The 16,010-nt window shown below is 41.2% G+C and overlaps 1 protein-coding gene across 7 annotated transcripts in view; it reads right to left on the reverse strand.

The window, feature by feature from the left end:
* LOC133572122 (unconventional myosin-IXAa-like) overlaps positions 1 to 16,010 on the reverse strand; it is a 278,579-nt gene that overhangs the window by 193,122 nt on the left and 69,447 nt on the right. For all 7 annotated transcript variants that reach the window (XM_061924842.1, XM_061924841.1, XM_061924840.1 and 4 more), the window contains exon 2: positions 4,174 to 5,146. In XM_061924842.1, the coding sequence (XP_061780826.1) occupies positions 4,174 to 5,146 (973 nt within the window). The remainder of the gene's footprint in view (positions 1 to 4,173; positions 5,147 to 16,010) is intronic.

Raw genomic sequence — 16,010 nt, forward strand, 5'->3', positions numbered from 1 at the left:
ATCCATCATTGATTCATAATCCAGGGCGGATTAGGCAACATTCCCTGAAATGTTTCCATCAATGCAGAGATTGAAAACAGTGAAGAAAAAGTGGCTTTCTGGGTCATAGGATGTCTATATAAAAGTCATACGCGCTAAATATAAATCGGCCATTTCTAATCCGTTTCATGCCTCATCTCTGGAGTAGACATTCCCAGACCGAAAAAAATTAATTATTTTCCCGGTTTCATCGGACTTTTGTCACTTCCCCGTCTAATTTGGAACATACAGTATGAAGTGGAAGTGATGGCGAGGCAGCTGCGCTACATTGGAGCGACGCAGGGAATTCCTGACCAAATTGAGGAAAATAGAGCGGCGAGAGCGGAGACTTCATTCCAAGTGACAGTTTAGGATGTTCTCTGAGATTCTGAAGAACTGCAGTGAAAATTGGCAACGGAATCTTTCCCACAAACAGAACTATTGATCGGATGGACATTTTTCATGAGTTATGGTTCGGGTAAAGGTTATTTGAAGAGGTTTTCTCATTCGTTTCCAGTACAAACTGTCAGTTTCAGGACATACAGAGTTCTACTGCTGATCCCGTTCAGGACCACAGGGAGCTGGAATCTCTCCCAGCAGACTTTGGGAGGCTACACCCTGGACTTGTCACCAGTCAATCACAGAAAACACACAGTAGACTCGGGCTATATATAGCAATACGTTCGATAAAATGTTTAAAATTTTTTGTCATCTTCGTCGGAAGAAACCGGAAGCAAAGTCGGTTGCATGAACAAAAGAAACTCGCTCTCTGGTAACCGAGCAACGCAAGAAGTGATCACTGATCAGTGGGCGTGACACGCAAACAGCCAATCAGGTAACAGTATCAATTATCAGGTTTGGTTGTGCCATCTTGTTGTCTGGCGGTTGATTCTTTGCATGGAGTGAGAAGAGAACGTAATAATGAAGAAATTGTAGATAAAACAGGAAAAGTCACCTCGACAGTATGGCACTTTTTTGGATTTTTTTCAAAGGGACCGTAGTCAGACCAATGTGATAACTTTTCTGTTTTGTTTGATCAGCCATTTTACTGCCGTGTGTGACAGGCATTGTTTGGAAACAACTAGGGCAGGGGTCCTCAAGTACAAATCTTGAAGGTCCACAAATGTTTTTTTGAAACAGGCTGGGTCCGTTTATTATCGGTCAAGCTTATATAATAGCAGGAGGTAGGTAGTTTAACATTTTCTTAAAATTAACAAAAATAAAATAAATATCCAATAAAATACATGAAATATTTTCTTTGAAACAAAAATAAATAAGAACTTTGAAAAAATGTGTCCTCTGCATTTGACCCATCCCTTGATCACCCCCTGGGAGGTGAGGGGAGCAGTGGGCAGCAGCGGCGCTGCGCCCGGGAATCATTTTTGGTGATTCAACCCCCAATTCCAACCCTTGATGCTGAGTGCCAAGCAGGGAAGAATGCTGGTATGAATTTTTAAACATAACCCGTTAACTGCTGCCAATCAAATGGTGAATAAGATACTCTTTAGGGTTCATATGTTTGTAAATATGACTGTGTTGAAGTCAGTGCCTCACCAGCCATCAACCTCACCGCACGTTACTGCTCTGTTGCTATTTGTTGTTGTGTCATAGATTTAACAAAAATCTTGCTTGATGTTTCATATGGCTTTTTCAGCCTCGTGATTTCTTTTTTTCTTAGCTCTGAATCATGAGGAAATGTCTCTTCAAATTCGCGGTGCTCTTTCAGATAGTGACGTTTCAGATTTTCACTTTTCACCAGAGCAACAGTAGTGTTGCATAGTAGACACATTGGTCTGGTACTTGCAGTAGGTAGGATGAAAACATATTGCTCTGTCCATTCTTCCTTGAAACGTCGGTTTTCCCTGTCCACCTTTCTTTTACCAGCCTGAGCCAACTTGGAGCATGCCATTGTGATTTGATTCACATTCAGTGACTGACAAGTGAACAGTTAGCGAAGTAGCGATACGAGACAACTGTGTGCCTGCAGCGAAAGGTTCCATGCACTGTGCACATGACCCAGGTGGTAACAGCCTATCAGCGCGTCGTTGTGAAAGAGACGACAACCCATACCCCGGAATTAGCCAATCAGAGTGGCGTTCTCTCGCTCTCACTCCGTCTCTCTCTCTTTCTCTCTCTGAGAGAGAGAGAGAGAGAGAGAGAGAGACGGAGTGAGTGAGACACGAGAAGTGTAAACGAAACGTGGACATATTTGACTAAAAACAACAAAGAACGTTGACTTGCGCTAGCGACAACTCACAGATAAATACAATTATTATATTTTTTTATAATAATTATAATTATAATAATAAAAAAAACTTCTTTTTTTTTTTTTTTTTTTTTTACTATAATTCGTGCTGGGTCCGGACGGACACGTCGCTGGGTCCGGACATGGACCGCGGTCCGCCTGTTGAGGATCCCTGAACTAGGGCATGTAAATAAACATTTACAAAATATTTTGTACTGTTATATATCTGCGACTTATGGTCTGGTGCGGCTAATGTATGTAAAAATATATATTTATTCTCAAATTTGATGGTGTACTTACCGCTGCACTCTATAGCCCGGAAAATACAGTAATTATGACAGTTGAATCTGCCTTTGCAGTGGGCTTACGGTGTGTTCCATTTAGTTAGAAGTTGGAGCTAAGAAGGACGTCACAGTAGAGTTGTGAGCATTCCAGTTACGAGGTCGAAATCAAGATGGCCACATCCACGAAAGCTATTCTTGCGCTTGCCTTGTCTGAATATAAACAATTTACGGGAAAATATGCACTCTTTCCGCAACCTTCAAACACTGTGGATGAAGACGAAACACAGACGCTATTGCTAGCGACGTAGGACGTACAGTATATACCATACATTTAAAAAATGGTTTACACTACAGTGACGTTACCATATATAAACGTCCAAAAATACATCGTATATGTCTGATGTAGTGGTACAAAGACTAATCACAAGTGTTCTCAGGGCATTTAATCCATCGCAACTGGACTGTTTGGTTTGTCTTAGGAGACGTTTCGCCCCTCATCTAAGTAGTCTTCATCAGTTCATGCTCATAGACTTCGATTGGTCAGATCTCGTCTTAAACTTCGATTGGTCAGATCTAGTCTTAGACTTCGACTGGTCAGATCTAGTCTTAGACTTTGACTGGTCAGATCTAGTCTTAGACTCAGATTGGTCAGATCTAGTCTTAGACTTCGATTGGTCAGATCTAGTCTAGTGGCTGATGCCAATACCTCAGTAAGCTTCATCAGTTCATGCTCATAGACTTCGATTGGTCAGATCTAGTCTTAGACTTCGACTGGTCAGATCTAGTCTTAGACTCAGATTGGTCAGATCTAATCTTAGACTTCGATTGGTCAGATCTAGTCTAGCGGCTGATGCCAATACCTCAGTAAGCTTCATCAGTTCATGCTCATAGACTTCGATTGGTCAGATCTAGTCTTAGACTTCGACTGGTCAGATCTAGTCTTCGACTTCAACTGGTCAGATCTAGTCTTAGACTTAGATTGATCAGATCTAGTCTTAGACTTAGATTGGTCAGATCTTGTCTTGGACTTATTTTGGTCAGATCTAGTCTTAGACAATATCGGCCAAACAAAGTCTAAGACTAGATATGACATATCAAATTCTATGAGCATGAACTGATGAAGCCTACTCAGATGAGGGGTGAAACATCTAAGACAAACCAAACAGTCCCGTTGCGATCGATTGAATGCCCTGAGATTACACTGACCTGGATGAATGAGAACATTCATAGACATAATCACAAGTGCTAATAACGAATATTATAAAAGCTCACATTATTGTTGTTATTCAGGGAAGCCACCTTTGAAGGCAACTTGGGGGTGTGAGAATGCTCTGACTTTACGTCTGGGAAATCCGACCTTAAGGGGCGATCCAGGTCGAGTTCCGACTAGAAACCCGGGAATTCGGACGTCCCAGTACAAATTGAACGCACAATTAGTGTATACAGACACTAATCCCCTCAGACTGTCTTAACTGGTGAAGCCTCCTCAGATAAGGGGCGAAGTATCTTCTAAGACAACCAGGACAGTCCAGTTGCGATTCAACACCATGAGAATAAACTGACCTGAATGAGGATATACAAAGTTCTGTTTTCAAAGTGAACGCGTCCAACACTGCAGCTCCTTACCTCGAGCACAGGCCCCGCCCCCAGGATGATCTGCTCCACACCGCTGGCGAAGCCCTTCTGGCTGAGGGCGGTCAAGTGATGAATGAGGAAGTTGGTGCTCTGCGTCTTGCCAGATCCGCTCTCGCCCGAGATGACGATGCACTGGTTCTTGCGGCGCTGCAGCATGGCGTGATAGGCCACGTCGGCCACGGCGTAGATGTGCGGCTCCAGCTTGCCCAGCGCGTGGTTGTCGTAGAGCTTGACGTACTTGGGGTTGTATATGGGCAGGAACTGGAAGGGGTTGACCACGATGAGAATACTCCCGATGTACGTGTAGATCTTCTCTTGGCGGAAACGTGCGCGCAGACTCTCCAAAAGGGCGCGCTCCGTGAGTTCCGGGAGAGCGCAGAGATCCGTCGGGGGGTCGCTTCCTGCAGGTTGTGGGAGGAAACCCCGTTCCACCATGTGACGGCGCTCCTCGGTCACCCTCAGCCACATCTGCAGACTGCCGCCGTAGTGGATGGATCCGTCCAGGTTCTTTTCCCGCAGCAGGAAGCGGTAATCGTCGCCGCTACCCAAGCCGCCGCGGTTTTCCAGGGCGTTCCTGGGCCACAGCATCATACGCTGCACGGGGCAGTCGCCAGGATTGAGGATCCATTCCTCGCCGCCGAACTCCTTCACCTCGGCCAGCACGTAGCACTTGGTCCGCTCCAGGCGCAGCCGCTCGATGAGGCACTCGATGGCCTCGGCCGCCGTGGTGTTCTTGCGGGCGCTGACTGGGCAGTAGATGGTGCCCTCCGCCAGGGAGCCCGGGTAGACGCGCAGGTTGAACTCCTGGTCCTCCAGGCGCCGCCGCATGCTGCCGCTGGCGGCGGCCATGTTGGCGCTGCCGGCGTAACTGCAGCTGCCATCTTGTAAGCTCATGGTGGCACAGCCGGTCCCATCAGCACGGCGCTCCCTGGGGCCCGCTAGTAGGAACTCAGGACATCCCAACCTGGAAGAAGAGGAGCAAACAAAGACGTTAAAAGCAGAGCCAATCCACCACTTCAGGCAACATCCAGTCACAAGATGTCATGGTGGCGTCTTCTGTCCCATGACATCCACTCAATAGACTTTCTGCTGGGATGCCCAAGGCAACGTTTATGACGATAACAACACACACAAAAACACACACCCGCACACTCATTCTGCTTTTTATTTGCGTTTGAAGGCAAAGGAAAAAAATTAGGTTTGCAAAAGCAACTACACAAGAACCAATGTCTCTTTTCTCGGCTTGGGCGATATAGCGATTTTATCGATACATTGTTAGTTTTTTGTTGCAGAAGATGGTTTTTATTTTTATTTTAAATCAATGTTTTTTTTTACTTTTCACCACCATGCGCTTCCATAGCCCTCGTCCAGTCGTTTACTTCCTTAGCAGAGATTTCCAAGCCCAGCAAAACATTGCTAATGCTAATGCTAACGAGAGCGAAACGTTTGTTCCAAAGAAAGGAAAAGTGTCGCCAGTGGTTTAGATTTACGGCAACAGGTGTGGAGCAAGTGACTGCGGGCTGCAAAGTTTCTTTAAAAAGGGCAGCGGCTCAACAAAATTATTCCGGCATCTCAAAAAGCATTGAGCCGAGCAGGGGAAATGCACATGTGCGTGTGCTGCTGCAAAACTCTCGTGGAATTATAACGCATTTATTCATTAATATAGTTATATATTACTTATTACATTGTCTTTACCATCAGTACACACTAACAGGGAGCCCAGTATACTTCATAAAAAAACCCTGTGTTTATTCACTTACTTAAACTATACAGTCATCTCAATGTTTTACTTGTTTATTTGCATACGATGTACAATACTACATTTTTATTTACAGAAGTATTTTTTTTAAGACAGAAGTTTTAAGTTTTCAAGTAATTAATCTCAATGTCGGGGATTATTAATTATTTGCGTGTAATGCTTCATTTTTGTAACAGAAGTATTTAAGCTCCTAATTTAGATCATTGAAAATGATTGCATTAAAATTACAATTTATTATATCTGGTCTAAAAAGAACAACATTACACAAATTGGAATTTGGCTAACAGTAAGATGCAGTGTATTAGCAACTAGTTTAAAAATTAAAAAAAACGCAAAAGTTGTTTTGAATTCTCTCTGTTCTTTGTATTCATTGTTTTATTTGTATTTTTTCAAAAAGTGGGTAAAAAAAAAAAAATTGGATATTTAATTTTTATTTTATTTTCAGGCCATATCGCAAAGGCCCAATACTTCTTATTTTCACTTGGACCCTTTTCTTCCTCGTTGCCGCTTTTCTGCTCAATGGGGGGGAACCAAGCCATCCGAGTCATCAAGTAACAAAACCACTGGACTCGCCCGAAGGCCTGTCAATCAACTCCAGGGGAAGATTGTCACCTGTCAATCAGTTAAAAACAAAGCTCACCATGGACAGCGCAACTCATTTTTGAGTTTGTAAACACTAAACAAAAACCACAAAAATAATTTTGTCATAATAAAAAATATCAATCTAATCACTGCATTAATGACTATTTAAGTGTACTATATTTTGTATCATCGATAATTATATGGATCTGCTCACTCATGCAATATTTTTAGCTTAGAGGTTAGCTTCTTGTATCCTCTTACAGTGTGTGGTATGCAGTGTTAGGAAAAACGGCATTACATAATAACAACTTTACTAACGCTGTTATTTTTACTAGTGAGGAGTAATCTAATTGATCACTTCTACTTACGCTACAACAATGTTATCGATGCGTTTGCTGTCATGTGGAACGCTACATTTGATGAGGTTGCATGTCATCAAGACCGCGTCGGAAGCACAGCAAGGTCAATGCAGGAAGTAATATTTTACTAATAAAAGCAAAAACCAGCACCACAATAAAATTAACTTGTTATCAAAAAGGAAGAGGCAACATCACACAGCAAACAACACACAACATGTAAGTGCACACACATATACACACACACCACTACTACTACTACTACTACTACTACTACGAGGGAATAATGAACAACAAATCGATGATTGAAGTGACAAGTTGTAATACTACAATACTCTGTTTGTGGACAAGGAGATTACAGCCATCAAAGCATATTCAACCTCTTTTATTAGCTAGTGAAAAATTCAACAGAGCTTCCGTCACTGCCAGTAAACTGCTGCTGCTAAGCTAACAAACGCAGCTGAGCTAAAACGCTGATCTGAGCACGCTCTCGCTGACTTCACACGTCACTGGGCAAAGAGCGTCGCCTTTTAAAAAGGTATACACACACACTCTACTCTCATGAAACGTCTCTCAACTGCATATGCCAGATATATATATATGTATATATATATATTTATTTTTTTTAATTTAAATAACGTATTTATTACTTTCCCTAGTAATGAATTACATTTATTAAAGAGTAACTCCATTAGTAATTTAATTACTTTTTGGGAATATAACGAGTAACTACAATCAATCACTTTTTAAAAGTATGTTTTGGTATCATAGCATGTTTAGCTTTGCATCGTCCCGTAGTCCTTCAGTGATAAATATACTTTGAAGAAATATAGTTTATTTGCCGCCATGGAGGCGAGGATTAGTGATTTAGGCACACCAGCTGGATTAAAGATATTCTTTATTTTCTCAAACTGGAAAAGATTAGGCTGATATTGAATGGTTGTTCTGTGAAGTTTCGGAAAGTATAGGGTAGTTTCCTAAAATATGTAAAGGGGACCGATCTCCAGCTTGGCCTCGATTGAGACGTGGTTGAATTATGGTTGATTGATGGGCGTATTGTTTGCTTTTGTGTATTGCTGCACCATGTTGAGGCCATTCGGAAGTGCAATTGTCTGTGGCTTTATATCAATATAAGCTAGTACTTATTTGACTGATTTTTTTTTTTTAAGGAACATTTGATTTGAATTTTATTGTATTTCTGTCAAAAAAGAAATGTTTAAAATTAAAGAAAGGAGCGGCTTCGAACTGTGGAGGGACATTAGCCGCGCTCGCTAGCAAGGACGATGCATTGCAGCTTGTCGTTGCTAAATCTGAGGCATCAAATGCATTATCACAACATGACAATATAATTAAAATCTCTATCGTGAGACAAATGTATATTGTTTAAATCATCTATGCAACAGTGAGTAAAAATCAAAATGGAGAATGGCAAATATGTCGTCGTTAAGCGATAAATGCATGGTCAAATGTTTGAATATAAAGTTGAACATTAGCAGAGACGCTAGCATGAACATTCAGGAAAAAGCTAAACACTGGCGCACTCGTTCTGTGGAATTCAGTGACGCAGCATCCTTGAAATGCATCTGTTGAAGATCCTTCCCGCACTTTTTTTTCTTTTTAGGAGCCTCCAGCCTCTATCCCAGCGATGCAGCTATGCTGGGAGGAAACAGAAAGTCGGGTGTGTGTCGCAAACAAAGAGCCGGACTGTGCCCGGCGAGAGCCCAACAAGTCCACAAGGAGACAGGGGGGGCCACTGAGAAGTGCAACAACTGGCACTTTATTCCGGCCGACGAAAGAGGACCAAAATGGAAGAATAACAAGTTGATCACTGAGAAGCGTGCAGACTCTCAACGAGCTGCTCCACGGGGTGAGAGGTCAGCCTCGCAAGTCTAAACATAGACGCTACACAATCGAGGCACTTTAACGCTGACAAACAAAAGCGCTCATCGGGTTGCAGGACTGTAATAAAAAAATAAATTAAAAAAGGATATTACAGATTATCAGTTAAAGAAGCTAAATCCCTACTTCCAGTAATGGCGGATTCGTTTTTTTGGAAGGCGAGTTGGAGTTGTCACATCCTAAAATCCATAGAGTGACTAGAAAATAAAAACTCAGGCTCACGATCCAAAATGACACAGTTTGATTTTTGAGTCCACTTTGAAGAGAACTGTAGTCCAGTTATTACAGTAGGCACAACTGTAAGTGTCATGTGATCTGTTGCATGTGCTTGGGTCCCTTTTTTCCAAGACTACTTTAAACATGACTGCTAAGGATGGATACTTTTTACATTTGAACCGATACGGTTCCTTTTGTGCGTTGATGCGGTAATAAATCATAATATCTCATTTGGTATTCAGCATTCACCATTGAGCTGATGATAAATACTGTGCTGTTCAGTTGTTGTATCTTGTTTTCTTACACTTCTCAGTATCACTTGCAAATATGCATTCATTGCAGTTTGTAGGTCTTTGCCCTTAAGTTGAATGTGCCAGTCGTGTCTTATGTTGAGTCCTACAAAGTGTTTGTACTAGAGATGTCCGATAATGGCTTTTTTTTCCCGATATCCGATATTGTCCAACTCTTAATTACCGATTCCGATATCAACCGATACCGATATATACAGTCGTGGAATTAACACATTATTATGCCTAATTTTGTTGTGATGCCCCGCTGGATGCATTAAACAATGTAACAAGGTTTTCCAAAATAAATCAACTCAAGTTATGGAAAAAAAAAATGCCAACATGGCACTGCCATATTTATTATTGAAGTCACAAAGTGCATTATTTTTTTTTAAAAGCAGCAGCTTAGAATTTGGGACATGCTCTCCCTGAGAGAGCATGAGGAGGTTTAGGTGGGCGGGGTTGGGGGGTGCGGGGTTGAGGTGGGGGGCTAAGGGGTTCTGGGTATTTGTTCTGTTGTGTTTATGTTGTGTTACGGTGCGGATGTTCTCCCGAAATGCGTTTGTCATTCTTGTTTGATGTGGGTTCACAGAGTGGCGCATATTTGTAACAGTGTTAAAGTTGTTTATACGGCCACCCTCAGTGTGACCTGTATGGCTGTTGACCAAGTATGAAATGCATTCACTTGTGTGGGTGAAAAGCCGTAGATATTATGTGATTGGGCCGGCACGCAAAGGCAGTGCCTTTAAGGTTTATTGGCGCTTTGTACTTCTCCCTACGTTCGTGTACCACTCCGTACAGCGGCGTTTTAAAAAGTCATACATTTTACTTTTTGAAACCGATACCGATAATTTCCGATATCACATTTTAAAGCATTCATCGGCCGATAATATCGGCAGTCCAATATTATCGGACATCTCTGGTTTGTACTGTAAATATTGTACTTATTACACACAAGCTGTTTGCTGATAACGTGCATCTTAGTTGTAGTTTTTATTACCAACGTTTAGATCGCACCACGTATGCCTGTGTGTGCGAACCATGTGCCGGTATACAAACGCTTCATTTTGCATGCTTCTTGAAGACTTAGGGTGCTGCCATTTTGAAGATATCGCTTGCCTGCTCGGTGGCCTTGTGGTTAGAGTGTCCGCCCTGAGATCGGTAAGTCGTGAGTTCAAACCCCGGCAGAGTCATACCAAAGACTATAAAAATGGGACCCATTACCTCCCTGCTTGGCACTCAGCATCAAGGGTTGGAATTGGGGGTTAAATCACCAAAAATTATTATAGAGTGCGGCCACCGCTGCTGCTCACTGCTTCCCTCGCCTCCCAGGGCTTGAACAAGGGGGTGGGTCAAATGCAGAGGAGAAATTTCACCGCACCTAGTGTGTGTGTGACAATCATTAATACTTTAACTTTTAACTTTAACTTCCTATGCATTACAGTACACACACAGCGCAGCCATTTTGAAGAGGTGGAGCCCCCTACGTCACATCCTGTTTACGCAGTCCATTACTCGGTCGCCACTTCTCAGTTCCTCACCAATCACCAAGTTTTGTCTCTTTTGCTCACTCTATATGGGTTCAAAAAAGCCAACAAACCACTCTGGAAAGGAGGGAATTGCTGTGGACTTACACTTAGAGGAGAGTGAACCAACACACACTTCACCTTCCTGCTCTCCCTTCTATGCCTCGTGACGGCACGTCGTCTGCCGTTAACGGACAGCAAGGTAAACATGATTTTACCTTTAAACTTTTTGTTTTATCATTGTTATCATTTATCATAAGTTTTTTTCCCCTCGGCCATCAGGCACATGAACAATAACTCCTAACAGTAGCTCCTTTGAATTCCTTTCTAAGTCTATAACAAGATCTGATAGCTCAGTTAGAGCTCTTGTTATTACCAAATCTGTGTTATATGTGTTTTATGTTGCACGATTGCACCAAGAACAATTCCTAGTTTGTGAACCCGTTCTCAAACAATGGCAATAAAAGCTATTGTGATTGTGAGATATATATATATATATACATATATATATATATATATATATATATATATATATATATATATATATAGTACAGGCCAAAAGTTAGGACACGCCTTCTCATTCAATGCGTTTTCTTTATTTTCATGACTATTTACATTGTAGATTGTCACTGAAGGCATCAAAACTATGAATGAACACATGTGGAGTTATGTACTTAACAAAAAGGTGAAATAACGGAAAACATGTTTTATATTCTAGTTTCTTCAAAATAGCCACCCTTTGCTCTGACTACTGCTTTGCACACTCTTGGTATTCTCTTGATGAGCTTCAAGAGGTAGTCACCTGAAAGGGTTTTCACTTCACAGGTGTCGTAGTTTTTGATGCCTTCAGTGACAATCTACAATGTAAATAGTCATGAAAATAAAGAAAACGCTTTGAAATGAGACGGTGTGTCCAAACTTTTGGCCTGTACTGTCTGTGTGTGTGTGTGTGTGTGTGTGTGTGTGTATATATATATAAATATACATATATATATATGAGTGTGTGTAAAGATATATATACACTTTTGATTTACGAACCATGTTCAAGAACCAACTAAGTTGGTCCTACCCAGCTTTCACTGTACTTGGTAGTACCGACAGACTTTGATACCCACCCTTGATGACTGCATGCCAAAAGTTTAATACCAGACTATAACGACAAAACCAACTCCATCCATCCATTTTCTACCGCTTATTCCCTTCGGGGTCGCGGGGGGCGCTGAAGCCTATCTCAGCTACAATCGGGCGGAAGGCGGAGTACACCCTGGACAAGTCGCCCCCTCATCACAGGGCCAACACAGATAGACAGACAACATTCACACACTAGGACCAATTTAGTGTTGCCAATCAACCTATCCCCAGGTGCATGTCTTTGGAGGTGGGAGGAAGCCGGAGTACCCGGAGGGAACCCACGCAGTCACGGGGAGAACATGAAAACTCCACACAGAAAGATCCCGAGGCCGGGATTGAACTCACGACTACTCAGGACCTTCGTATTGTGAGGCAGACGCACTAACCCCTCTGCCACCATGCCCCAAAATACAATTATTTCTAAAACGTTTTTACCGAAAAGCACACCCAGATTGTACATTATAAAGGATTTAGGATTTTTAACCCTGAAAATTTAAGTGTATGTAAAAAAAAAAAAAAAAAAAAAAAGTCCAATTAAATATCACTTTTTCTGCATAACTTAATTCTCAGTCGGGCTCCATCACACTGCTATGTAAAGAAAGACCCACTCTGCTTTGTATCAAAGCCTCCATCTTCCTGGAGCTGCTGTAATTACCCGTATGTCACTGGAAAGCATGCAGTCACTACCGTCAGAAACCACTGGAATTACTTTGTGGCAGTTCAAGACTCTGGGTGATTTAAAATAGTATTTAAAATCCTATTGCTTGTTACAGCTACGTCGTTAACCGTCTTAAAAATCATTAAGAAACATTTTACGGCCGCAGTTTGCCTTCGTCTATGATTTGACCCCAGAAGTCTGTAACACACATGTTGCAAATGCACTTTTGTGTCGTCGTGTTACTTTCAAATATTGTTCAATGACATCACCGTCCAGCTATTGATTTAAGAGCCCCACCCTGCTGTGCAATCAGCCACCAAGGGAGCATCTGTTTCCATGGTTACCGCTGTGATATAAATCAATTTGAGGCACTGGTCCTTTAAAAGCCACACTCACTTGTGACCACTCAACATGGATAATCTTATCCACTTTGTTGTATTCTCTCTTTGTATTATTTTCCCATATTCATATCATATTCCATGTGTGATTATGATATAACAACGTGAATAAAGTTTCCATGTGTGATTATGATATAACAATGTGAATAAAGTATATGCGTCACTAATTCTGATTCCCATCAAGATGCTGATTATGAGAGAAGCATCACTATGAAAACGGTAATAAAGAGGTTAAACACGCAGCTAAGTGATGTCATCAATGGTGGCTTTGGGGTGGGCGGAGCTTAACGTGTGGCTAATGGCTCCAACGTTTTCATTGATCTTCCAGTTTCTAGTACATGTTTGAGCCTCTGTGGGCCAATAATCAATATCAGCATTACAACAATCAATACAAGGTAGAGCTCTGCATCGTATGATTTTTAAAAAGTTATCATTGATATTATTATATTATCATAGTTAGGAGTGTGTAAAAAAAAAATCGATTTTCAAATTAATAGCGATTCTTATTAATTAATTTAAAAAAATTAAAAAAAATGCCGTTTTTTTTTTTTTTTTTTTCCAATCTGTTCTGTCCAGCCACTCTGGCTAATCATTTTGTTGATGTAAATTATGTTGGATACTTCTCCTGTTGCCTTATTTGTATTTTACTTTATTAAATGAAATGGATGGATGGATGGAAATGTTTGGGAGGCATTTTATCAAACAAAACCAGTTTTCTTTAAAGGAATATAAACATTGATCAGAGCTGTTTCTCTATTTTATGGAGGAATGTAGTTAATCATAGAACTAGCATCCAATGTTTTAAAATGTATTGATTTTGAATCCAGAATCGATTTGAATCCAGAATCAATTCTGAATCGCATCATGTGGTGCCCAAAGATTCATTTAGTTTTTGCTTTCTTGCTAATATTTTGACCAGGTTTTTGTATATCGTCACGGCCCAAACATTGTGCATAACAGACTAGTCGGTTTCAGTGTTGCCAACTCCTTAGCAAGGAAAGTAACTATTGGCTGTCCTAAAAGTTGCTAGATGACGTCATTAACTTAATTGCATAATTTATGGTAATGGTTGCTGTAGGAGAGATACAAAAGTGAGGTTAAAACAATGAGCATTGTGATTAAAACTGCAGATTACCTATCTTCTTTTGATTATTAGCTGTTGTTGTTAGCGTATAAAATTTGATTAAAATAATGGAGGATTGTGATATTCACTAACGAACAATATCTAGTGACTGGCTCATTAACATGAACGATGGAATTGGAACATTGCAGTGATTTTATATTAGCTTGACATGACAGTGAAGAAATATTTACATCTCGCTATTCAAACCAATTTGCAAACAGCGGCAGCTTTTTAGCTAGCTTGTGAAATGTTCTACTTTTGTCACAGAGAGACACACACATGCAGACGATTTCGAGGTGAATAAGTGACTGTGTAAAGTAGGCAAATCAAGTTACCTTATTTTTCGGACTATAAGGAGCACTTCAAATGCTTTCATTTTCTCAAAAATCGACAGCGCGGCTTATAACCCGGTGCGCCTAATGTACGGAATCATTTTGGTTGTGCCTACCGACCTCGAAGCTATTTTATTTGGTATATGGTGTAACGATAAGTGTGACCAGTAGATGGCAGTCACACATAAGAGATACATGTAGACTGCAATACGTCGCCAGTAAACAACACCAAAACTTTAAATTAGGACTGGGCGATAAAACGATAACAATATATATCGCGATAGACATGTGATCTATATCAATAGAAAATGGGGTCGATAGAACGTTCGATAATTTCACTGAGTTCTGTTAGAAAAAAATAGGAAGAAATGCCGAGCCGGAACCGCACGGCATTCTGGGGGGTGTAGGCAGGGGAAGGGCTTTGGCCTCTCAACCTATCACGGCCGAGCCTGAACCGCAAGGCATTCTGGGAAATGCTAACAGGAAAAAAAAAAAAAGCAACAACGGCGAGCTGACGACGAGGAGTGAAACAAAACGGGAATATGAGTGCGGCAGCACGAGAGGAAATTGTAAATAAAAAAGGAAACGTCACGTCACCAGTTTGGCAGTATTTTGGATTTTTTAAGTCCGATACGAATCAGAGTAATACTGTCTGCAAACTTTGCAAGGTCGTCGTCCCGACCAAGTCTGGGAACACGACAAACTTATTTTACCACCTGAGCCGCTCTCACCCGCTGGAGTACAGCAGTATCAAACAGCTACAACCATCTACATCAGCCGGTGCAAGTGGAACAGCACCGAAGCGGCAACAACAGACCACCATCGAGAGGTACTCGGCAGCAGTGCCATACGACAAAAATTCAAAACGTTATAAAGAAATAACGGATGCAGTGGTGGATCAATTAGCGAAGGACATGCTACCTACTTATATTTAAAATAAAATTATTTAAATTCAGCCTTTTTTCTCCTGGTCTTTATTTAGAATAGGTTTTTTTTATTTTTATCAATAATTATCGATATCGACTAATATGAAACACTTATATCGTGATACATTTTTTAGTCATATCGCCCAGCCCTACTTTAAATGTTCCAATGAGAATATAGAACCACGGTGCTCAAAAATCTGTCAAAATGTTTTAGTACGACTATGGTAAGCTATTGTCGCCGCATTACGGCTACCATAGTCAGACGTACTGTGCTTCAACATACGAGTATTATTATGGTGTGTGTATACAAAAACGCAAAATGGCACCTCTTAGCAGACATTATCTGGTGTTTTGTTTTGCAATATTGTGCAAAACCAGCTTTTCTTACCTTCTGGTACCTGCTGATGTGTATTTGGGACATGCGTAAGTCCTGAAAATGTGCGCGTGTCCGCCATTGTACCCCATGCCGACGCAGCAGTCAACAAGCTTCTTTTTTCTCTCTATCTTCTTGTTGTGGGGCATTTATCATCCACTGTTGCCATTTCTAATATAAAGTAGCGTAAAGTTCTAACTTATATCTGTCAGTAGACTCGCTATGGAAGCGCTAAAGGTTTATATCATTCACCCATGAAGCT

This window comes from Nerophis lumbriciformis, linkage group LG29, assembly GCF_033978685.3.
Source record: "Nerophis lumbriciformis linkage group LG29, RoL_Nlum_v2.1, whole genome shotgun sequence".
Classification (NCBI taxonomy): domain Eukaryota; kingdom Metazoa; phylum Chordata; class Actinopteri; order Syngnathiformes; family Syngnathidae; genus Nerophis; species Nerophis lumbriciformis.